Consider the following 24,191-nt stretch of genomic DNA (forward strand, 5'->3'; position numbering starts at 1 on the left):
ATGGCAGAATTGTTGCAAAAGTGACCGCTTTCAGCTTTAAATAATAGTTCCTAATCTCTCCGGTGGCGCTAGTTAGGCTCTGGGAAATGAGTATAACATGAACCATATAAGGCAACAAATAACCCGACCAAATTACGTAGGTTGTTTTTGCTAGTATTTCGGTGTATGGTGGCGCCGCCTAATTACTGTTTTTTGATGGACACTTTTCATACATAGAGATTTGGCTCCTTTATATAGTCTCCATGGTCTCCATGCTTCAAGGCACAGATTATGGAAGGTAGGGGTAAGGAAATCAACCTTTTTTTTTAAAATTTATTTTATATAGTTGGTCAAACCAAATTGTCAGCGAATATATAAGAACAAAAAAATATATACTCATCTTTTTCTTTTTAGTGCTAGTACTAGTGTAAGACAAAGATAGTATGATTCTCTCTGTATATGTTTGAAATGAGACAGTCCTTTGACAAACTATAAGCCATACATCTTATGATTAAGTCGGCTAGGAAATCAATCTTCATGTAGTAACGTGTAATATTGAATTGTTTAATAAAAAAAATATATTTATTTGTGATATAATTAAAAGATGTAAGATGTGTAGAAATAAGTAACAAAAAATTGTGACCTGTAATACCTTATTACCAATAAATTATGTCTATGTCTATGTCATGTATCAAAAAGTGAAAAGCTCGCTCCAGACTACGCGGCGCGAAGCCGCGAACGCGAGTGTGGAGTCGATTTCGCTGTTGTGATTAGCGAACCTTGTATTGTATGAAATTATGACAATCAGATTGAGCATAAAATTATTTCGTCTGGATAAACCTTAATATGTCAAGTCTGTGTCTTGTCCATGTTTTGTCTATGGTATCTGTCATATTTTTACGATTTGAACATGGAGACTAGATAAAGGAGCCAAATCTCAATGTATAGGGCCCTCCACACTCATGTGCGAATCGCGAAGCCGCGAACGTAAGTGTGGCGTCGATTTCGCAGATTGTTCACACCTTCGCGCCTAGTTCTCCGTTTTTTGTCGGTTTATTAGCCCGCGTCAAAGGAGGCGCGAAGCGCGAACTGGCAAGACTCCACATTACACACTATTTTGACTCATATGTTGCAAGATAAATAATAATTATATTATATAAAGCGGCTATATTTTACGGTTTAACAACAAAACAAAATGGAAAAATAAATAACTAGCAGTAAATCACGCATGATGCTATTGATAACTAGCAGTTAAACTCGATCAGCTGATGCTTTTCCGCCATCTTGGCGCGAACCAAACTGCGAAATCGCCGTGAAGTTTACGAGTGTGGAGCCATACGTCAACGTCGCGACATGTTCTCTCCGCGAAGTCGCGCCGCGATTCACGCACATAGTCTGGAGGGGCCTTATGAACAGTGTCCATCAAAAACAGTAATTAGGCGGCGCCACCATACACCGAAATACTACCAAAAACAACCTACGTAATTTGGTCGGGTTATTTGTTGCCTTATATGGTTCATGTTATACTCATGTTCCAGAGCCTAACTAGCGCCACCGGAGAGATTAGGAACTATTATTTACTGCTGAAAGCTGGTCACTTTTGCAATAGTTCTACCATAAGAGATTGTCGTCCTTTCTATACCGTCCATACGTCCATAGATTTGAGGTTAGCTTGTTATTGTTAATTTGATCAAAAAATTCAAAACTACCACGATACGTAAGCACGATTAATCTTGTTTTATTTATTATGATACTACCCCTTCGTGGCTACATAGTGGTTGGAAGTTTAACTTTTTGTTAGATGAATTTATATTTCATATCAAAATTTCCGCTCTGTGGGACCTTCTTAGACGAGGGGCTATTTGCGGGGATTGGCGAGTACATACAAACAACGTAGCGGTTCAAGCGGTTGCCGTGATGGACGTGATACATGCATGTCGGTGCTGCTTGCTGTGTCCCCCGGACAGGGACCTGACGACGCCGTACACACATCTCGGCGAAACGGAGATATATGCCGACATGATCAAAGAGTGCTTTGATATACAAGTAAGTACGAGAATCTTATTAGTGGAACAAAACGTACACAACCTTAAAATTTTGTTAAGGGCTGTTATTGTTAAAAATAGTGCTAGGACAGCTTGGTCTTTCTTATAATGCTAGCAAATGTGAGATTGATTGTTAAACATGCAGCTGGTGGTGGGCGGCGCGGGCTCGTGCGGCATCTGCTCGGCGTGCGTGGGCCGCCTGCGAGACGCGAGCGACTTCAAGCTGCAAGTGCAGCGCAGCCAGACGGAGCTGCAGTTGCGGCTGCAGGGAGCGGGTGGTGTTAAAGGTAGGGAAGCACTACCCATCAAAAAAGTATTGAATTTTAATGATTCTTTTTAATAAATAAATAAATATTATAGGACATTCTTACACAGATTGACTAAGTCCCACGGTAAGCCCAAGGAGGCTTGTGTTATGGGTATGAGGATGTATATAATATTTAAATACTTAAATAAAGAAAACACCCATGGCTCAGGAACAAATATCTGTGCTCCTCACACAAATAAATGCCCTTACCAGGATTCGAACCTAGGACCATCGGCTTCACATGCAGGGTCACTACCCACTAGGCCAGACCGGTTGTCAAATTCTGTTTTGAGCTCTATACAGAAGTCCATTGAATAACTATGTTACAAATTTACAATGACAATTTGATTTGCAATCTAAATGGCGGCTCCATACAGTCTCCTGCTAAGGGTTGACTGCCCGGTATCCTGCCAGATAGTGTTATAAAACTTCTTTAAAATATCTGAGCATTAAATTTAACCGGAAGATGATGTTTCGTGTTGTGTTTGTTTGCTCTAGAGGAAGAATCTGCAGTCGAGCCAGAGAATCTAGAAATTCAGGATAGAGATGGCACCGGTGAGCCTGTATCGGGTGAGTGAGTAGACTGCAATGATTATTTATAATTTTTATTAAGCTGACAGGCAGTTATAACAAATGATATTGCCTGTATCAATCTCTAGATAATTGTTATTAATTTTTATTGTTAAGTATTAGAAGACAAATGTATGTGCTTACTTAGACTAGTTGTTAACATTGTGGGCCGAGACCACATCTGTCAATTAGTTCCACACACTCACTACTCAAACATCAAACATTTATTCAGCAAATAGGCCATAGAACACTTTTACATGTCAATTTTTGCAAGCAATCAAATTAACCAAAAATTACAAAAAACAATTACACATATGGAATCAATAAACTATTAGATACTTTGTCAGAGATATATCCAGTCTAAATGTCAAATTACACAAAAAAAAACTAATAAAAAATATACAAACAGCAAACAAGTACTAAAATTGTTTAGAGATGTAAAAGTCTGACACCTAGTGTCAGAGATAAAATATATATAATAAAAAAAACGATCATCAAATTATCCTTAGAGGTGTAAAGGGTCTCCAGACTTGAATTGTTATATAATTAATAAAAAGACAAGATATTAGGTAAATCAGACAAACAGACAAGAACCGAATGAAGTGTCTCACGTTAATGCCACTCAAAAGTAAATTTACATAGGTACTTATACGTAACATGAAGCCCGTGTAAACTTAAACAGACCGGTCTCCACAAACAGCACCCGTTCACGAGTATGACGCGTATCTCAGCCATCGTCTCCCTTAACCTTCATTCGGGAAAGTGGCGACCCGATCAACGACGCCACTGTAAGCACGTACTTGGTTGCTAATGGGAATTTGGTTCACAGTAGTGGTTACTAGGTTTGAATAGCTTGTGGCTAAACTAGCCTGCTGCTTATACTCTTGTATGTTTGCTTCAGGTGAGGAGCCCCCGGTCAAGCCAGAGACGCTGGATGAAGATGCACCTGATGAGATATTGCGTGAGTACTTAGTTTTAATGTAACAAAGTATCAAAGGAGTATAATATATTATCACAAAAACGCGTCATCAATTTACCTGTTCCAAGAGTAAATTCAGCTTTTGGCAAACGTTTTGGGGAACGCATCAGGGCGTCTACATACAATGCTATAAATAAACTATGTAACCTCAGGGATTGCACACAAATGGAAGCGAAAAAACTGCTTTTCAAACTGCTGCACTCACAAAATTATGCCGAGACAGAAGCCATATTTAACAAAATTTAGTTTCAATAATGTGTCTAGATTAAGCCTTAGTTTGTAGTTAGTAGTTTCTTACTGAATGATAGTTTTTAATTTTAACAAGTCTGATATTTAAATTGTAATTGGTTCCCCGCGATACAGGCACTGCCTAGTGCGGAGACCCCTGGAATGTCGTAACTTTTAGCTGAAAATAAATGATCTTTATTCTTTAACTTTACTGAGTGGCATTAACGTGAGACACTTCATTCGGTTCTGGTCTGTTTGTCTGATTTAATTTTTTGTCTTTTAATTACTTATATAACAATTCAAGTCTTGGAGACCCTTTACACCTCTAAGGATAACTTGATGATCGTTTTTTTATCATATATATGATAAAATATATATTTTATCTCTGACACCTAGAGACTTTTACATCTCTAAACAATTTTAGTACTTGTCTGTTGGTTGTATATTTTTTATTAGTTTTTTTTTTGTGTAACTCGACATTTAGAGACTGGATACATGACGACTGCCCCGGGCGCCGTATCCTCTAGCTACGCCCCTGTGTGTAAGAACAGTAAAAAATGTGCAATTAAACTGATTTACTTGATGAAGTGTATGTAAAAAAATCCTTTGACATAACCAACTCCTCTTCTTTCTCTGTGCCTCTGCTTCCTCCCAATTCATTTGGGGTTTCATATGTTTCCGCCATTTGGTTATGTCACTTCTGTCAAAGTAGGTTGCTGGTATTTTGACATAACCAACTACTGCACTCAGTCCCGGTTACTGCGCGGAACATGGGGTTTATTATACTATTGGTTGCTCTAGGTGACATGCTCCGGTTAAACATGGCGGCCGGAGACGGGCCGAGCGACGAGGGTGGGACACTGTTGCGTGAGTACCTGCTTCATGTAGTCACTAGTTCAAGTGGAAATCAGACTTCAGGTTGTTTAGATATTGTTTATTACGGCCGTCTACGCGTCTGTAACGTTTGCGTCGATGAAGCGACTCTTATCTGCACGTTTATTAGACTCAAATTGTTCTCTAGCTATCGAAAATATAATTAAGTTTGGTAATAATACACCAGATTTCTCTCTTGTGCTGTAAATCCAAATAATCTCATGATACTGTCCAACTATTTACTGGTCGGTCAATCTCAATCACTGATTATATGTAGATACAAAAGGCCCATTCGGACAGTAGCCCAAACTCCTCCAAGACACTGGCAGCGTTGCCACACTGAACTACGAGATCTGGTACACGGAGCACCAGGCACGACCGAGCGAGGGTGCGGGGTCTCCGAGTCGACACAATCCCACGAATAGTATGTTTGTTTCTGTTGGTCGGGGTGCGGGGCGGGGCAAGGAAATGAAAGACGCGCGTCTCGTGTAGGTGCATCTATTCGACTGATTTGCAATATTTGCATACGGTCGCAACCGCACTACTTAATACTAACAGTTTCAGATGAGGAGCTTCTAATCAAGCTGGAGCTGGCGGAGGATGATGATGATGACACAAGTGATGAGATGTCGCGTAAGTACCAACTCGAATAGAAACGGCGTATTTGATAATCATCAGTAGAACATCGTTTATCTGAACTAACTGGGACCGAGACTAGTTTGAATAATCGAAATGTGTTTTTTTAGGAGAAGATCAAACAAAAATAGAACTTATTTACATAAACACAGTACAGGATATTAAAATTTAACTTACAAAAAAATTTACGTTAAAATATAAAACGCCTAAAAGAGGTCAGATAATTGAGGGTTTGGATAATCGAGGTTGCATGTACTGCAGTGAATGCGCAAACTGTAGCATTGGGAATGTGTTTCCCATCGGTGAAACTAATCTACCAATATACCCGCATATACCAATATGGGACTTTATAATAATTGATTTTCAAAACTAAAAGACTCAGTTTGTTGCCGGTCCCATATTGGGATACCCTTCCTACAATTTAGGAGGGAATTAAATCTTCTCGGGTCCGTGGTGTAGGGTTGGAGCCGGCATAGTTTTTTTTTTTTTTTTTTTTATCGCGTATATATATATATCTTTACTTGAAAAATAATTATAGTGTATAACTAGCCTTATGAACCGATTTTGCATGTACAACCAGCCTTAAAGTTTGTAGTCTATGATTGTTCATTATTTTAGTATGTGGGTATTTTTGCATTTTGTAATTTTTCCTCAGTCACCCGTTGACCACGAACGCTGTAAAGAGTTCGAAACGTCGGGATGTATTATAAATTCAATATACGGGGCATTTCACGTCAAGCGGGCAGCAAATAAATTGTCAGGTTCTGGATTTTGTTCATAGTTGGATTAATTGGACCTATATGTGAATTAAAAAATTTGGCATCATTACTTTTTTAATATATTGCTTCGTTAACAATTTATACGCATTTGAAAAAACTACAAAATTTGAGGAACGGATTTTTAAAAAAATATTATTGCAATTCTTTCAGTGGATTTATTTATAACTAAATAGTGATTATTTGAGAATATTAGTTGATTTCTTTGAAAATTTATAAAAAAAGTTTTTTTTATCTTTTTTTCATATAACAAACCGGAAGTTAGTATTAAATATCTTTTTTTTTCCAACTTCGCATTTTTTTATATTTTTTATTTTTACACAATAATGTAGCTTATGGTGTACTAATGTCCTATAAATTTTTTTATAATGGCATCTCGATTGGTTTTGAAGATTCATGAAGTAATTCGAAAGTACTGCGCGACGCTCCGTACTGAGAGGTAGTTCTATGTGGCAGTCTTTAATGGCCAATTACGGGTTTTTTTACTTTTGCGTAACGGAATTAAAGCAATAAACAATATTTCATCGGTTAAGATGTAGAAAAGCTAATGATGTATTATTCAATCGTGCCTTGTAGCGCTATCACTGATCAACCATATCTTGGAACTGAAAACAAAACGTTTATGTTTTAACAAAACGCTAGAGGTAACTTAATAACTATAGCTAGGTTTAGGCGGGGTATGTCACATGCTTAAGAGGTCACTTTCGAGTTAGGTCACGTTCTGAGGACGTCACTTTCTGTACGTCACATTCTGAGTTCGTCACATTCTGAGTACGTCACTTTCTGAGAACACCATTTTCTGAGGCCCTCGCTTTCTGAGTTCGTCACTTTCTGAGTACGTCACTTTTATAGCAAAGTAATATTTAATTATTAGCTGTACGGCATAAAAACGGCCGTATGCCGTACAGCTGTTATGATTGCTGGTATCCATTGTTCATGCAGGTATACGCTTTAATCTTACTATGCTATAAAAGTGACGTACTCAGAAAGCGAGGGCTTCAGAAAGTGGCGTTCACAGAAAGTGACGTCCTCAGAAAGTGCCGTTCTCAGAAAGTAACGTACTCAGAATGTGACGAGCTCGGAATGTGACAAACTCAGAATGTGACGTACAGAAAGTGACCTAACTCGAAAGTGACCTAACTCGAAAGTGACCTCTTAAGCATGTGACATACCCCGCCTAAACCTAGCTATAGTTATTAAGTTACCTCTAGCGTTTTGTTAAAACATAAACGTTTTGTTTTCAGTTCCAAGATATGGTTGATCAGTGATAGCGCTACAAGGCACGATTGAATAATACATCATTAGCTTTTCTACATCTTAACCGATGAAATATTGTTTATTGCTTTAATTCCGTTACGCAAAAGTAAAAAAACCCGTAATTGGCCATTAAAGACTGCCACATAGAACTACCTCTCAGTACGGAGCGTCGCGCAGTACTTTCGAATTACTTCATGAATCTTCAAAACCAATCGAGATGCCATTATAAAAAAAATTATAGGACATTAGTACACCATAAGCTACATTATTGTGTAAAAATAAAAAATATAAAAAAATGCGAAGTTGGAAAAAAAAAGATATTTAATACTAACTTCCGGTTTGTTATATGAAAAAAAGATAAAAAAAACTTTTTTTATAAATTTTCAAAGAAATCAACTAATATTCTCAAATAATTACTATTTAGTTATAAATAAATCCACTGAAAGAATTGCAATAATAATTTTTAAAAAATCCGTTCCTCAAATTTTGTAGGTTTTTCAAATGCGTATAAATTGTTAACGAAGCAATATATTAAAAAAGTAATGATGCCAAATTTTTTAATTCACATATAGGTCCAATTAATCCAACTATGAACAAAATCCAGAACCTGACAATTTTTTTGCTGCCCGCTTGACGTGAAATGCCCCATACGCGATATAATCCGTTTTCATAGTTTTATTTCATGAGTAACTATCGCGGTAACCGAAGACAATATTAAAAGACTCAGATTTATTTATTTCATAATATAAAATTACAATATTAAAATTGCGACATTTGTAATATGTATGTGTAAATATTAGATATAATGACATGTGTAAATATGGTAAATGTTGTACGCCGGGCCACGGTTAGTTTCACTAGACTTATATTGACTGGGATAATACAAAAGGTAATCACGGTCTATATCCCGGTCAATATAAGTCTAGTGAATATTAGTACTACCGTACAGAAAGGAAACTTCCTACAAAACCGAAGTTTGACAGCGGTTCAGGGTCAAATCATGCTATTTCTTTCTAATATATGGCACTATCCCTTTCGGCTATTTAGGGTTGTCAAAATTAAAGTCATTATCTTATCTATGGTAATCCACGCTCGGAAATGCGAGTCCTGAACCTGAATACTATTTAATTTTAAATACAACTGTACTGTAATTAATTACGGCTAGACGGTTTTCCCGCGTAGACGCCGTGTGAACGATTTTGAAAGTTGCCATACAAATTTTGCTGTCATTACGATAAGAACTCGTATACGGTATACGGGAAAAATGAACGCCGTGTGAACCTAGCCTAAGACATAGCATGAAGTAGAGTTGTTGTTGCAGTGGAGGTGCGGGCAGTCAAGTCGGAGCTGTCGGACGAGGCGAGTGGCGAGGACTGCGTGTCGGGTGAGTGCTGCGACACTACGATACTACTGCACATGTATAGTACGATACGAGCCACACTACATTGTACTTGTACACATGTCCGACCCATGGGTACTAAACGATGAATATGATGATATTTATTATATATGTCGCGGGCATTTTGTAAGATCCGCCCTTTACAAACGGCGCCGTCACCTTATAAACGCTAAGCGGTTTGCAAATTGCCGAAACGTTCGTGAACACATCGATGTCGCACTAAATCAATAGGTAGGTAGGTAGGTCTGTTAGGTAGCTTCAGATGCCCGAAGGGCAATCCGCCCAGAAACAGGAGACCCGCGTTCGCGGGGCTCCGTCTAGTTAAGTTGTGCAGTTTAAGTTTTGTTTAAAACCTTCGCGGTTTATAAAACGGATTCTTACAAAATGCTTGCGACATATACCTATACATAAGATTAAACCTTTGGTATGCTTTAGCATTGTTCAAAGTCACCATTAAGTGTTATTAAGTGAAAGTTTTTTTAATATTTAGCCAAACTTTTGCAATAGCGTCTTAAAGGTTCAGTAGATAAATAGTATATTACAAATGCTGTGGAACCCTAATAACAAGGTATGTATGTACTTCTTTGTGGCACTCTAAAAAGAGACCACACGGCCGGGCCGAGCTTGATGATACATACTGATTTTAATATATTTATATTGTTTTGTTAATTTATGTTTCAGTGTGTTCGGACGGTAGCGCCGCCCGCGTTAGGGAACAGCTCGCGATGGGTTGCTCCGTGGTGTTGGAGCGCCTCCGCGGCGACACGACTGTACACAGTGGAGACAACTCATATGGCTGCGAACACTGTGGCAAAATGTTTAATAACAAGTGTATTTTAAGGAAACACATTCAGTACACGCACTTGTCGATTGGTCCAAAACAATTTCCTTGTGATTTTTGTAGTTCTACATTCCAAACAGAATCGCTTGTTTTAGAGCATGAAAAAATCGAACATGTTGTTACAAATTTCATGTGTGCTCATTGTGAGTATACAACGGTTTACAAGAGAACTTTGCAAGCTCATTTGAAAACGCACACTGTAGACAACCTTTCTAATTGTTCTCACTGCAGTTACAAAAGTCCGATTAAAAGTGATTTACACAAACACCAAGCGATACACACTGCTGTCAAGAAGACACACAAACGAACATACACCAGAGAAAAGCCTTATAAGTGTAGTCATTGCGACTACAAGTGCAGTACTGGATCTATGCTACGAAGACATATAATGACACACACCGGCGAGAAACATTTTACATGTACGCACTGTGATTACAAATGCAGCCAGCGATCATCCTTACAAAGACACCAAAGAAAACACACCGGAGAAAAGCCTTACAAATGTAGTCATTGTGACTACAAGTCCAGTGATAAGTCAGCCTTACGAGTTCACCAAAGAATACACACCGGAGAAAAGCCTTACGAATGTAGTCATTGTGACTACAAGTGCAGTAATAGGTCAAGCTTACGAAACCACGAAAGAAAACACACCGGAGAAAAGCCTCACAAATGTAGTCATTGTGACTACAAGTGCAGTGATAGGTCAAGCTTACGAAACCACGAAAGAAGACACACCGGAGAAAAGCCTCACAAATGTAGTCATTGTGACTACAAGTGCAGTGATAGGTCAAGCTTACGAAACCACGAAAGAAAACACACCGGAGAAAAGCCTCACAAATGTAGTCAATGTGACTACAAGTGCAGTTATAGGTCAGCCTTACGAAAACACGAAAAGACACATACTGGCGAAAAGCCTTTTACATGTAGACACTGTGATTATAAATGCAGTCGGAATTCAAATTTAAAAACACACCAGAGGATACATACTGGAGAAAAGCCTTTCAAATGTAGTCATTGTGACTACAAGTGCAGTGATAGGTCAAGCTTACGAAACCACGAAAGAAAACACACCGGAGAAAAGCCTCACAAATGTAGTCATTGTGACTACAAGTGCAGTTATAGGTCAAGCTTACGAAAACACGAAAGGACACATACTGGCGAAAAGCCTTTTACATGTAGACACTGTGATTATAAATGCAGTCGGAATTCAAATTTAAAAATACACCAGAGGATACATACTGGAGAAAAGCCTTTCAAATGTAGTAATTGTGACTACAAGTGCAGCCTAAAATCATCCTTACAAATACATCAAAGAAGAAGACACACCGGAGAAAAAACTTAAAAATGTAGTATTAAAAAATATTTAGTATAATTTAGTTTTAGTTTAAGACTTAGTTAGTTTAATTACTAGCGCACGCAACTCTGTAAACTAAATCTTGCAACTGTTTATTTTACTTTTTTGTCCATATACTTGTGTAGAAATGACATCTCACCTCCCTAGCTGTGCACACATGTTTACAGTTATACTACACTAGATCTGAACTGTATGCTAATACTGTATTAATTTCTGCAATTGTCTGTAACTTGACTTATATTGACCGGAATATAGACCGTGATTACCTTTTGTATTATTTGTGAGCTCCCGATATTTCGACGCAGTTACATGCATCATGTTCACGGGTGACTGAAGATAGCGGGTGGGTGTCAAAGTTGTGTAGACAGCGCTCTGTCTACCCTCATTCTTGCGCGTCGGCTGCGTTCACTTTCAACGTTACCAACGGTCGCATTCACACTTGTTGTCACTTGTCGAAATATCGGGAGCTCACAAATAATACAAAAGGTAATCACGGTCTATATCCCGGTCAATATAAGTCTAGTGAAACTAACCGTGAATCATTCAAAACTCTGTCTGTAACTTGTTGTGTGAAATTAACATTAAATAATTTCACGGTTTAGACTCACTTGTTTTAGTCACTCGTTTTGATGTTAGTGTGTCTTACAACAGTTTAAACTCGATTGTTTTGTGAACCAAATAAATAAAATAAAATAAAATGTGTGACTATAAGTGCAGGCAGTGGTCATCCTTACGCAATCATGAAACTACACATACTGGCTGGAAGCTTTTTCAATGTACCCTCTGTGATTATAAATGTCTTTCTAAATCAACCTTACGATTAGCGATGAAAATTACATGAAAGATACATGTATCTTTCAAAGGCCCCTGTCTTTTTCAATAAAATACAGTATCTTTCCTTGCGGATCTTCGATTGAATCCTTCGCAAGTTTAAGTTTTTCACGTGTAAAATACATTGTATTTTTCGTATTATTATATTATATTATGAATAGTGACTCAGAATGTATTGGCTCTCATACAAACAGGTGACTTTTCATTTGGCTCAGATTATATCTCGATATCAGTTAAGAGGTTGAAATTATTAATATTTTAGTCTTAATATTCATATTATTTAATTTTTTATTTAGGCTAGGCTTTTTACAATATGTTTATAAAAGTAAAATACAAAAATATTATTATTATTTCTATGTTTTGCTTTATCACGGGACCATGGGGTAATTATTTAATTAAGTCATTATTGCCTAAATAAACATGCAAAATATACAGTATAAAACAGGTATTATACGTGTATGATTGTATTTTTTAGACAAACGTCAGCTTTGTTTTTTTTTCGAAAGTTACATGTATTTTATGTGCAAGCATTATATGTCTATAGTTTAAACTGTGTCACTAGTTATTTATTAATAATTAATTAGGTAAGTACTAACTTTCGACTATTTCATTATTTTCCACTGTTTTTTGTTGACGTGATCAGGTCCTGGCAGAAAATCAGTGCTTTTCCTAATTTTTGTTTTGCTGCGACGCACACAGGATTTTTATTTGTATAAAACAGTATTTTTATGTTTTTTTTTTCCTTTTTCTCTATTATGTAAAAATCTGTGTGACTTATTTGTTGTTGTAATTTTTTTTTCTGGATTGTTCTGTGTACCTATGTCATTTCTGTATTTGAATATTTAGTGTGTATTGTGGCAAACAAATAAACAGTTTATCTATCTATTTGTCTATCTTATAGGAAAGATTATACAAACTTTCGAAAGAAACAACATGAATCCTTCGCCATTTTCATCGCTACTTACGATGTCACCAGCAGAACATACTAAGACGAAGCCTAAACACGTAGCAATAGCGACTACAAGTGCAGCCTGAAAAAGACACCGGATGATACACACGGGGAGAGGCCCCGGGCCGGTTGTAGGCGTCCGGTGTTTTCGCCGGAAAACGGACCGTGTTACGCGACTAAAGGCCAGTTGCACCAACCACAAAAAAACCGGCCAAGTGCGAGTCGGACTCGCGCACCGAGGGTTCCGTACTTTTTAGTATTTGTTGTTATAGCGGCAACAGAAATACATCATCTGTGAAATTTTCAGCTGTCTAACTATTACGGTTCATGAGATACAGCCTGCTGACAGACAGACGGACAGCAGAGTCTTGTAATAGGGTCCCGTTTTTACCCTTTAGGTACGGAACCCTAGAAACAAGAATTTGACACAGTTCTAGGGATTAACAGGGCAAGCTATGCTGGCGCCATCTGCTAAATACTTTGACCGGCCAACCCCATCGTCATTATCATAATAATAAATGACAATTAACTATTTACATACACTAAAGATAGATATAACTCCGTAATAGATGGATACAGTCTAAGGAAAAAACGTGCCTCGAAAATCAAGAAAATTTGATTCTCGTTCAGAGGGCGCTACTAGTTTTGGCCTACAGTCGTATAGATGGGGTTGACGGTTTCGTTTGTTATTCAACAATTTTAACGCATATCAGTGAAAGAACATGGGTCAAAATCATAAAAAATAATTAATGCAAATAAAAAAAATAATTTAGCTATATTTAAATACATTCTATCGTATTTTTATAAATCTTCATTTTTAGTTTTAAAGTGTGTCGACAGATGGCAGTGAATTTACTGGGGTTACAAAATTGACTATGACAGTACCGCTCTAGTATAAGTTACTCTATGCATACACGTGCTTATTAAAACAAAACCGTACATTTCTAATAATTTATTTACTTAAAACGTAAAAATGATTTATTCAAGACAAGTTTCTCTTAGGAACTAATGGGGACCAAAGTTAAGGAATTTAGCCCATTTACCTGGGAAAAATAAAGACGATATACATTTTTGATTTTATTGATGATATATATATTACATTTTCACTGATTTTTATTTTATATTGAGGGTAGTTACAACTTATTTTTCCTAGTTCTTACGTATTATGACTGCCATATTTAGTGTTTTACCTTTATTAGTGAAGAATGTGAATATAATATTAAAATAACTCTTGAACGAGCCATTTATAACGTAAGATCTAATCGTATTAGTCTTGAAAAGGGATTATTTTTGTATGGATGTTTTTTCAAATATTTCACATTAAAATAGTAAAGACACTAAATATCCAGTTGTTCATTTTGCCAACTCGAAATTTCAGAAGATGCCAAGCGCAGCAAAGTTGCCAGGTAGCATCTTTTGCTTCAAAAGTTGCTAAACTAGCATGTTTCGTTTCTAAAGCGGGCGTACATTAATTGCGTAAGGTGTCGGACTTTTTGACCCCCTCTTGTGAGATTCGCCTCGACCCCCTCCGGGGGAGGTTTCAGACCTGTAATTTGAGAATTTTTCGACCCACCCTTCCCCTCTTGTGAGATTCGCCTCGACCCCCTCCCCCACCTTTAATCTTACGTGAGATTTTTAAAAAGTTGTATTTTTTAGTATAAAAGCGTTAGATTTATAAAAAAAAATCACAATTTGCATTGATATTTTTGTTAAGAGTAGTATTTTGAGGGTTATTAGTTTTTTGAAACATATTTTTTGTAATTTTCTCGCATTTTTGCACAATTATCTACCAGAAAAAAATACGTTATATACATATATTCCTCTCTACCCGTGATAATTGGTGAACACCTCACGCAATTAACGGACGCCCAAAGCTGCCAATTCCGCACTTTCTTCGACAAAAGTTGCCAATGAACGCGTTTCAAACTTGTCATCGTTAGCACTTATCCCGGGTGTATTCCCATTTGTTCCCGGCCACGTGAAGGGGACGGTCACAAATGGGAAGGATTCATTCCCGTTCCGTTCGTTCATTGAATCGTTCCTGCCCTCCTCCTTCACACGGGGCAAGGACGAATGGGAATACACCCTCTACCCCTGTACGGTCGCCCCCCCCCCACACCCTCTACCGGTCGATCTCGCCGAAGACGACGTCGAGCGTGCCGATGATGGCCACGATGTCGGCCAGCATGGAGTTGCGGCCGACCTTCTCCAGCGCGGCCAGGTGCGCGAACCCGGGCGCCTTGATCTTGCATCTGCGGAGTGGGGACAATATATATATGACTTTTGAATGATTCCCCATGGATCCCATCATCAGAACTCGAGCTTGACAAAAATGTGTCTTGAAAACCTAACTTGCTTAACAAACATAACGAAGAGGAAAAAATCGCCAAACGTGAACTATGCGTCATTGAAGAGTTCCGTTCTGACCATCATCAGCAGTTCCACTTCATCAAACGTCACTTTTTTAAATGTAAACGCTTGATTTGTTGATGAAAATACTAAAATCACTATATGTATGCCTTTAACATTTGAGGAGTTCCCTCGATTCCTCATGGATCCCATCATCAGAACTGCGTTTTGAAAAAAACGGGACCAATCTGTATGTATATACTTACAATAAAAAAACAAAATCGGTCCAGAAATGACGGAGTTATAGAGTAACAAACATAAAAAAAAACAACCGAATTGAGAACCTCCTCCTTTTGAAATCTTGAAGTCGGTTAGAAGTGCTTCCAATATCACGGCAGCACACACACAATATGCTTATTGTTTAGATACACCTATTTACATACGGAATAGGCGTAAAAGAGACGGTATAATTAAAAGAATACCTACGTAAAAAGAGACTAGTATTTCGTAATATGTAGTTAAAGTCCAACGACTAAGAGCAAACTGTGCAATCGTCACAAGTGCATCAATTTTGGAGCGCGTATAACCTATTACAACAATTAGCTCCATGCATGAATTTATTTTTATTTTTGGATTCATAATTTATATCGTTGGAACACCGGAAATGATAAAAATACTTAACATTATTTTATTAAAAAATATTTAAAATGTTAAAAAAAATTTGAGCGGTTGAAACGCTCATAATTTTTGGCGCGAATTCGACAGAGCGTGATGACGTCACACGTTGGGCGGCCCAACTGACGTTTGCTACTAATGACACTAATCTGTCGAACGCGTGACGTCACGTGGCGTTTCGAGCGTTTCGCTCACTAGCTTTTCGCGGGCAAATTTTTGTACTTTTTATTTATAATTTTAAGTAATTAAATGGTAATTTAAAAACGGAAATGCATTTGTAACATGATATAACGGTAACAAACATCCGATTAAAACATATTTCGTTAAAATATAAACTTCATGCATGAGGCTAATTTTTGAAATTGAATTCGTAGGCTGAATGAGTGCAGTGAGTATGCACTTTTATCTCAGGCGATGCCGCTTGGCACGATTGTTCATAATCATTTTATTGGTAAAGCTAGTTTACATGTCAGTCTGGATACAACTTAATTTTTTTTACTGAAAATAAATAATCTTTACATAGTAAGCGAAATCACATTAAATATCAGTTTAAAACCCAAAAAATACAAGGTAATAATTCCATTATATAAAACTTGTATGTATTATGAAAGTCAACACTTTCAATAGAAAGTAATCGAGTAATTTTTACAATTATAATTCCTTGGTCATTATGAACTTGTCATAATTGTAGAACGGGCGCTCAATAAGCCATCTTTTTAGGCGGTGCTTAAAGCTGCTTACATTAGGAGCCGCAGTTATATTTTTTGGTAGATGGTTATATACCTTTGGGCCCGTCACAAGAGTCGGTTTCGAGGACTTGGCTAGCCTGCGGCTGATAGAAACGAGCTTATCTGCATTTCGAGTATTGCGACCATGTACCATCCCATTTGTTTTATACGTGTAAATATTTTCACGCACATACACTGCTATTTGCATAATTACAATAGCTGGTAACGTAAGTATGCCTAACTCTTTAAACAGGTGTTTAGCTGGTGTATCAATTGGTACTCGTGCAAGGACTCTGATGGCACGTTTTTGTAGGCGAAAAACCCTTTCCCACTCGGCACAGCGACCCCAGAGTTCAGCCCCATATTGCAAGAGAGAGTGGACGGTAGCGAAGTAACACGTACGGGCAACCTCTGGAGTCACTGTCCTAGCTACTCGGAACGTAGCTAGAGCGTAGCAGGCACTAGCTATTCTGCTGCACATCTTGTCGACGTGCCTATCCCATTTCAAACCCGAGTCAATTTCAAACCCTAGAAAGGTTGTGGTTGTGGTATGGTCTAGCGGTTGTTCTTAAGGTCAAACAAAGCTGATATGGTCCGGTAGCCACGAGATCGTACCGTGCCTACTCCCCAAAAAGGGAGGAGAAAGGGTCAGATCCCCAGATCCAATCTATGCTATATTCCTTCCTAGCAACTGGGGCAAGTTATATATCATTTTCAATTCATATAATTTAGGGACGAAAACATTTTATTCATACTTTTAAATGCCAAGTTGTGTTTTTTTAAACATTTTTAATCTTTGACTTTGGCCCTAATTAAATTTCTATGGAAATCGTCACTGCCATCCGCTACATATTTTTACAAAAAATTTATGACTGCCTGCTTAAATCCCTATACAAAAATGTGTGAATTTCTATGTGGAAAATTTCATAATTTTGAAAAGTTTCCGTCGGCACGTACCTGTAAGGCTTGGATCCCCCGTCGGACACGAGGTAGACTCCGAACTCTCCCTTGGGGGCCTCGATGGCGGTGTAGGTGGCTCCGGGGGGCACCTGGTAGCCCTGCGTGAACAGCTTGAAGTGGTGGATCAGGGCTTCCATTGAGGTCTGCAAAAAAATATATAATAATATCACAAACCTCGGAACAACAAACCTCTGAAATAGACAGACATTATATCCATGGAAATTTTTAATTTGTGTTATTTCAAGTAGAAACACTAATACTATACAGGGGGGCTAAAAAATAAATGCATTCCTGTTACCAGGGAGGTGTTGGGATTATGCTGAGAAACTTTTACTATGGGACCAAACCCGAAATCGCGAAAAAAAATTTGGCTGTTTTATACATTTTGGCTGGTCCATTTTTTATGGGAGGGTTAATATTTTTCGTGATTTCGTGTTTGGTCCCATAGTAAAAGTCGCTCAGTATAACCTCAAAACCTCCCTGGCAACGGGAATGCACTTTATTTTTTAGCCACCCTGTATAAATATACAGGATTGGACAAACCCTGAAATCCCACATAGGGTTACTTCTCAGGAATGCTCTAACGTTAATATTTTTTAAATTAGAACAAAAGATAGAATCATTTATTCATCAATTGTGCATTACAGGTAATGAATACAGGTGTTATAAACAATTTGTTATCTGTAATATGTCTTGCGACGTACAATGATTTTGGTTACCTAGCGCATGCAATATTATTAGAAAAGTCACTTTATTTAAAATAAAAATAATCAATAAGTTGTAATTAATAATTTAAAATAAATAATGATTAATGGGTAATTATATAAGTCAATCATTCATTTGTCAAAGTGTCCATCAGAAATTCATCAATATTGTAATAACATTTATCTTTTAATAATTTTTTTAACCTAATCTTAAATGTCGACAGCTGTTCATTTCTGAGCAGATCCGGTAATTTGTTAAACAATTTAGGGGCCATTGTGTAGATGGTATTTGTATAAAAGCTTGTTTTTGAAATACAATTTCCTGGGGGAAGAATTTTTAGCGTATTTGTAGCTGGGCGAGGATGAGTATTTACATGTACAGTGAATCGGTCCATATATTGTTTTACAAATACACATGCTTCGTAAATATACATAGAATGGAGTGGAAACAGGCCTAATTTCTTAAACAAAGGTCTACAGCTTGTCATTTGGTTAACTTTAAACATAGCTCGTACAATTTTCTTTTGGGCTTTAAATAAAGGCATGATATCACAATCAGCAGCATTGCCCCAGTGTATAATTCCGTATCTGAGATTAGAGGATACATAAGCGTGATAAGCAGTGAGAGCTGACTGCTGCGAAACCGTTTCTGTCAGTCTTCTTATGACATAGACATACTGGTTTATTTTTTTACACAGATTACATATGTGCCCTCTCCATCCCACATTACTATCTATTTGAATGCCAAGAAATTTAATTTCATTTACGTGTTCTATATTTTCTTCTTTATATTTGACCACAACATCATCCGAGGACCCTGACTTTTGGAGGTGAAATTGCATGCATTTTGTTTTTCCTAAATTTACTACTAGGTTGTTTTCACCCATCCAGTCTATAACAGTTTTAAGCGAATTATTAATAGTATTTTCATAGTCCTTATTTTTGTCACCTTTTATTATCATTGTCGAATCGTCCGCAAACAAGCTCATTTGGTCATTTATAACTCGAGGTAGGTCATTTATATATATTATAAACAAAAGTGGGCCAAGAATACTTCCCTGTGGAACCCCGTATTCTATGACTTTCAACTCTGACCTTGCTTTATTTTCAACTTTATGTTCATCTATGTAATTAATTTCTGTATACTGTTGTCTGTTGGTTAATAAAAAAAGTTGGGATAATAAAAAAAAACTAAATACCCTAATGCATATGTACATTTCGGCTTTGTCCAATGGCTAAGGACACCCTGTATACTAAAATAGATGCCATATACGAAAGAAAAAAGCCCTTGCCTTGGTCACTTTTTCTGTTGTATATAGCATAAGTATAAATGTGCCATTTTCAACCAAAAGGGTACTTATTGTCGGTTGTCAATAAGGCGCTTGTTTCAAATAGCTACAATTTGAAATCAACCTTATCGACAAGCGACAATGTGGTACCTTTTGGTTGAAAACGTCACAAATATTGATGGATTTATACATTTCTGCCAACAAACTGCTATACCTAGTCGGCTCATAAGTTCTGTCACTGGCCTTTAAAATTTAAATTTGGAACTCCTAAAACAAAAACCGTTCTGCATTTGAATTTCGAATCTTTATTAAATATTTGAGTAGTATAATTTTGCAATTTTCTGTTTTCTTCAACATGGAGTGGACGCTTAAAGATAGCCGTACCGCAATAATTGCACTATATCGTTGTGGTCACTCGCCGACTAAATTTTTTAAGCTACTTGAAAATTTAAAATTCTCTAAGATTTGTGTATCGTACCATAGAAAGATACAGTGAGGTCTCTAGTTTAAATGACAAGAAAAGAAGCGGTCGTCCGCGTACAGCTAGGACTCCAGCGGTTGTACAAGCAATTAGGGCACGCATTGCCAGAAATCCCGCTAGGAAACAAAAAGTTATGGCCCTCCAGATGGGTTTGAGCAAAAACACGGTGAAAAGAGTGCTTAATCAAGACCTGAGACTTCGTGCTTATAAACGAAAAACTGGCCATCTTCTCAATGGTCGGCTTAAAGCTTTATAGACCAGCGGTGGAACAAAAATGGGTTTTGATAATATTAAAGTTTTTTCTTTTTCGATATGTCATTGTTAGCATGTTAAATAAGACTTTCGTAAAAAGTTAGAAATTTTTAGGGTGAGCGTTCGGATATATTGAAATATTTTAATTTCTGCTAATAACTTTGTAAATATAGAATTAAAGTTACAAAAAACTTTAACATATTCAATACCACTTTAATTTATACACAATATTCGGTTTTTAGAAATCTGGAACATGTGCTTTCTGGTGAACTTAAAAACATGAATTATTTTGTAAATAAATAATTAGATTAGCTGATATTGCAAAATTACGATATTATGGATCAGCTTATTATACTTGTAAAAAATTAGAAATGTAGACAATGTGCTTCTCTAGATATTGATATCTGGTTAAGCAGTATAGCCAATATTGAATTAAAGTTTGTAGAGTTAATATTAAACGGTCATGACAATGATCTTAGTTCCCACACAAAAGATTAGAAATATAAAATTTGTGCGTCACTAAATACTGATACGTATGCATTCCGTGCTTATATTTACGTTACATTTCAAACGCGCGGCATGGTTGCGCGCGCCGCGCTGTGCGCCGCCGAGGCAGCGGTCAAACGGTATTGATATATAGGTAGATCAACGGTATATAGATCAACGGGCTAGCGGGTAACCTAACCTTGCTAGACGCGTGCAAAATAATATTTCACAAAATTCAAAAAAATGTTCTAAAAGCAATCTGTATTTTTAATAGGTTAAAATTAAGTATCTAAATAGTCATAAAAATAATAAACCAGAACATTTGGTCGTGTCGTGTCTTTAACCTTGACAGGCGATCTAAAAAGTATGGCACTTACTTGCACGCAAAATTAAGTTTGTTTACTATACAAATTGTATGCATTACAAAGTTATCTTTGCACACAAAATTAAGTTTCTCTACTATACAAAGCGTATGCATCGCAGTTATTTTTGCACGCAAAATTATGTTTGTCTACTAAACAAAGTGTATGCATTACAAAGTTATTTTTGTAGTAAATTAAAGACCACTAGGTAGGATGTACAGTCAGCAATACTATTCGCTTAGCACCTTTGCATACAAACCTATACAGGGGTGGTATCTTTTCTTTGCAGCTAACTGTACAATGTGATTGTAACTATGAGGATGGTGTATATTTATGATGTATGAGGACATTTCTATTAAAAGTTATGTTAGATTTTGAAATTTTTATATTGAGTATATCTACTTATATAAAAATTTGAATTTTGGTTATGGAATTTTATATTATATAACATCCAAAAAAAACAACAATCAACAAAAAAATATATATAGGGCTGTATCTCCTAAACCGTCCGTCGCAGCGCAAAAATAAAAAAAAATTCGTTCCCCTCTTTCAATATACAAAAAACACAATAAATAAATAAATGAATATTATAGGACATTCTTACACAGATTGACAGTCCCACAGTAAGCTCAAGAAGGCTTGTGTTATGGGTACTCAGACAACGATATATATAATATACAAATACATAGAAAACACCCATGACTCAGGAACAAATATCTGTGTTCATCACACAAATAAATGCCCTTACCGGAATTCGAACCCAGGACCATCGGCTTCACAGGCAGGGTCACCCACTAGGCCAGACCGGTCGTACAATGAAACACAAAAAGAAAAAAAAATCTTTACACGGCTGTATCTCCTAAACCGCGCGTCGTAGCACAAAAACAATCATCAAATTTTCGATCCACTTTAAGAAACCCTCAATTAATATTTAAAAAAAAAAACAAAAAAAAAACGAAAAAATCTTTATAAGGCTCTATCTCCTGAACCGTGCGTCGTAGCGCAAAATAATAAAATTTTCGTTCAACTGCAGTGGACCCTTAATTAACATTAAAAAAAAAGAAAAAAGGAAAGAAAATTCTTTAGAGGGCTGTATCTCCTAAACAGTGCGTTGTAGAGCAAAAATCGTGCGACGGAGCGCAAAAATAATCAAATTTTCGTTCCACTTTAAGAAACCCTTAATTAATATAGGTATATAAAAAACACAAAAAATCCGTATAAGGCTTAATCTCCTAAACCGTGCGCCGTAGCGCAAAATAATAACATTTTCGTCCGCCTGCAGTGGACCCTTAATAAACATTTAAAAAAAAAAAAGAAAAAAAAACAGAAAAAATATTTACAGGGCTGTATCTCCTAAACCGTTCGTTATAGCGCAAAAATAATCAAATTTTCGTTCCCCTATCAGAAGCCCCTAAGTAACATACAAAAAACACAATGAAAACATAAAAGAAAAAAACAAAGAAAACAATCTTTTTATAGGGCTGTATCCAGTGTTGGCCGAACGCTAATGCCATTAACCATTAAAAATTAACAATTAAAAAGGTTAATGGCCATTAACCATTAGCCATTTAATTCGGATTAAAGTTAATTCGGATTAAAGTTAATTCGGATTAAATTTTTGAGACGTTAATGGCCATTGAAGTTAATTCGGATTAACTTTAATTCGGATTAACTTCAATGGCCATTAAAGTTTCTAAAAATTTATTAGAATTACTCTCAATTGCATCAACGTCTAATAAAATTACATTCGTGATATTTTAAAATGAGACAGCAAAATGACCCTGACTGAACCCTGGCAGTAGTAGCAGTACCTACCTACTACCTAGTAGAATTCTGGTTTGGTGCAACACAGACATACGCGGTTTTGGTCATTTAAATCGTCTTGATGAGCACTTCGGAGAGCCGTACCCACGATAGAGCTGATGCTGAACCCTGGCAGTACCTAATGGATCTAAGGTTTGGTGCAACATAGGCACACGCTGTTTTAGTCATCCGACTCGTCTTGATGAGCACTTCGGAGAGCCATACCCATGATAGAGCTGATGCTGAACCCTGGCAGTACCTAATGGATCTAAGGTTTGGTGCAACATAGGCACACGCTGTTTTAGTCACCCGACTCGTCTTGATGAGCACTTAGGAGAGCAGTACCCATAATGGAGGTGATGCTGAACCCTGGCAGTACCTAGCGGAACTAAGGTTTGGTGCAACATAGGCACACGCTGTTTTAGTCATCCGACTCGTCTTGATGAGCACTTAGGAGAGCAGTACCCATGATAGAGCTGATGCTGAACCCTGGCACTACCTAGTGGATCTAAGGTTTGGTGCAACATAGGCACACGCTGTTTTAGTCACCCGACTCGTCTTGATGAGCACTTAGGAGAGCGGTACCCATGATAGAGCTGATGCTGAACCCTAGCAGTACCTAGTGGATCTAAGGTTTGGTGCAACATAGGCACACGCTGTTTTAGTCACCCGACTCGTCTTGATGAGCACTTAGGAGAGCAGTACCCATAATGGAGCTGATGCTGAACCCTGGCAGTACCTAGTGGATCTAAGGTTTGGTGCAACATAGGCACACGCTGCTTTAGTCACCCGACTCGTCTTGATGAGCACTTAGGAGAGCAGTACCCATGATAGAGCTGATGCTGAACCCTGGCAGTACCTAGTGGATCTAAGGTTTGGTGCAACACAGGCACACGCTGTTTTAGTCACCCGACTCGTCTTGATGAGCACTTAGGAGAGCGGTACCCATGATAGAGCTGATGCTGAACCCTGGCAGTACCTAGTGGATCTAAGGTTTGGTGCAACATAGGCACACGCTGTTTTAGTCACCCGACTCGTCTTGATGAGCACTTAGGAGAGCAGTACCCATGATAGAGCT

General features: G+C 37.4%; 2 protein-coding genes and 1 long non-coding RNA gene across 3 annotated transcripts in view; 2 read left to right on the forward strand and 1 right to left on the reverse strand.

Moving 5' to 3' along the window:
- Positions 1–24,191, forward strand: part of LOC134753672 (uncharacterized) — a 166,123-nt gene that overhangs the window by 10,776 nt on the left and 131,156 nt on the right. The window lies entirely within an intron of this gene.
- Positions 1,884–11,479, forward strand: LOC134753674 (oocyte zinc finger protein XlCOF6-like). Its single transcript, XM_063689613.1, has 8 exons — positions 1,884–2,025; positions 2,170–2,311; positions 2,830–2,901; positions 3,803–3,862; positions 4,910–4,975; positions 5,546–5,614; positions 8,972–9,034; positions 9,731–11,479. The coding sequence occupies exons 1-8, from the start codon at positions 1,897–1,899 to the stop codon at positions 11,230–11,232; spliced, it is 2,103 nt and encodes a 700-aa protein (XP_063545683.1). The 5' UTR covers positions 1,884–1,896; the 3' UTR covers positions 11,233–11,479.
- Positions 14,089–24,191, reverse strand: part of LOC134753651 (NADH-ubiquinone oxidoreductase 49 kDa subunit-like) — a 33,793-nt gene continuing 23,690 nt past the window's right edge. The window contains exons 9-10 of the mRNA XM_063689593.1: positions 17,734–17,879; positions 14,089–15,276 (exon numbers count right to left, since the gene is read on the reverse strand). Coding sequence (XP_063545663.1) covers positions 15,147–15,276; positions 17,734–17,879 — 276 coding nt within the window. The 3' untranslated portion in view covers positions 14,089–15,146. The remainder of the gene's footprint in view (positions 15,277–17,733; positions 17,880–24,191) is intronic.

Source organism: Cydia strobilella, chromosome 27 (assembly GCF_947568885.1).
Source record: "Cydia strobilella chromosome 27, ilCydStro3.1, whole genome shotgun sequence".
Classification (NCBI taxonomy): Eukaryota; Metazoa; Arthropoda; class Insecta; order Lepidoptera; family Tortricidae; genus Cydia; species Cydia strobilella.

Excerpts from the sequence above, each read along its gene's own strand:
- LOC134753674 (XM_063689613.1), top strand. The coding sequence starts at position 1,897 with ATGGACGTGATACATGCATGTCGGTGCTGCTTGCTGTGTCCCCCGGAC. Across the intron at positions 4,976-5,545 it reads CGAGGGTGGGACACTGTTGC|ATGAGGAGCTTCTAATCAAG; the intron begins GTGAGTACCTGC and ends TAACAGTTTCAG. Across the intron at positions 5,615-8,971 it reads CACAAGTGATGAGATGTCGC|TGGAGGTGCGGGCAGTCAAG; the intron begins GTAAGTACCAAC and ends TTGTTGTTGCAG.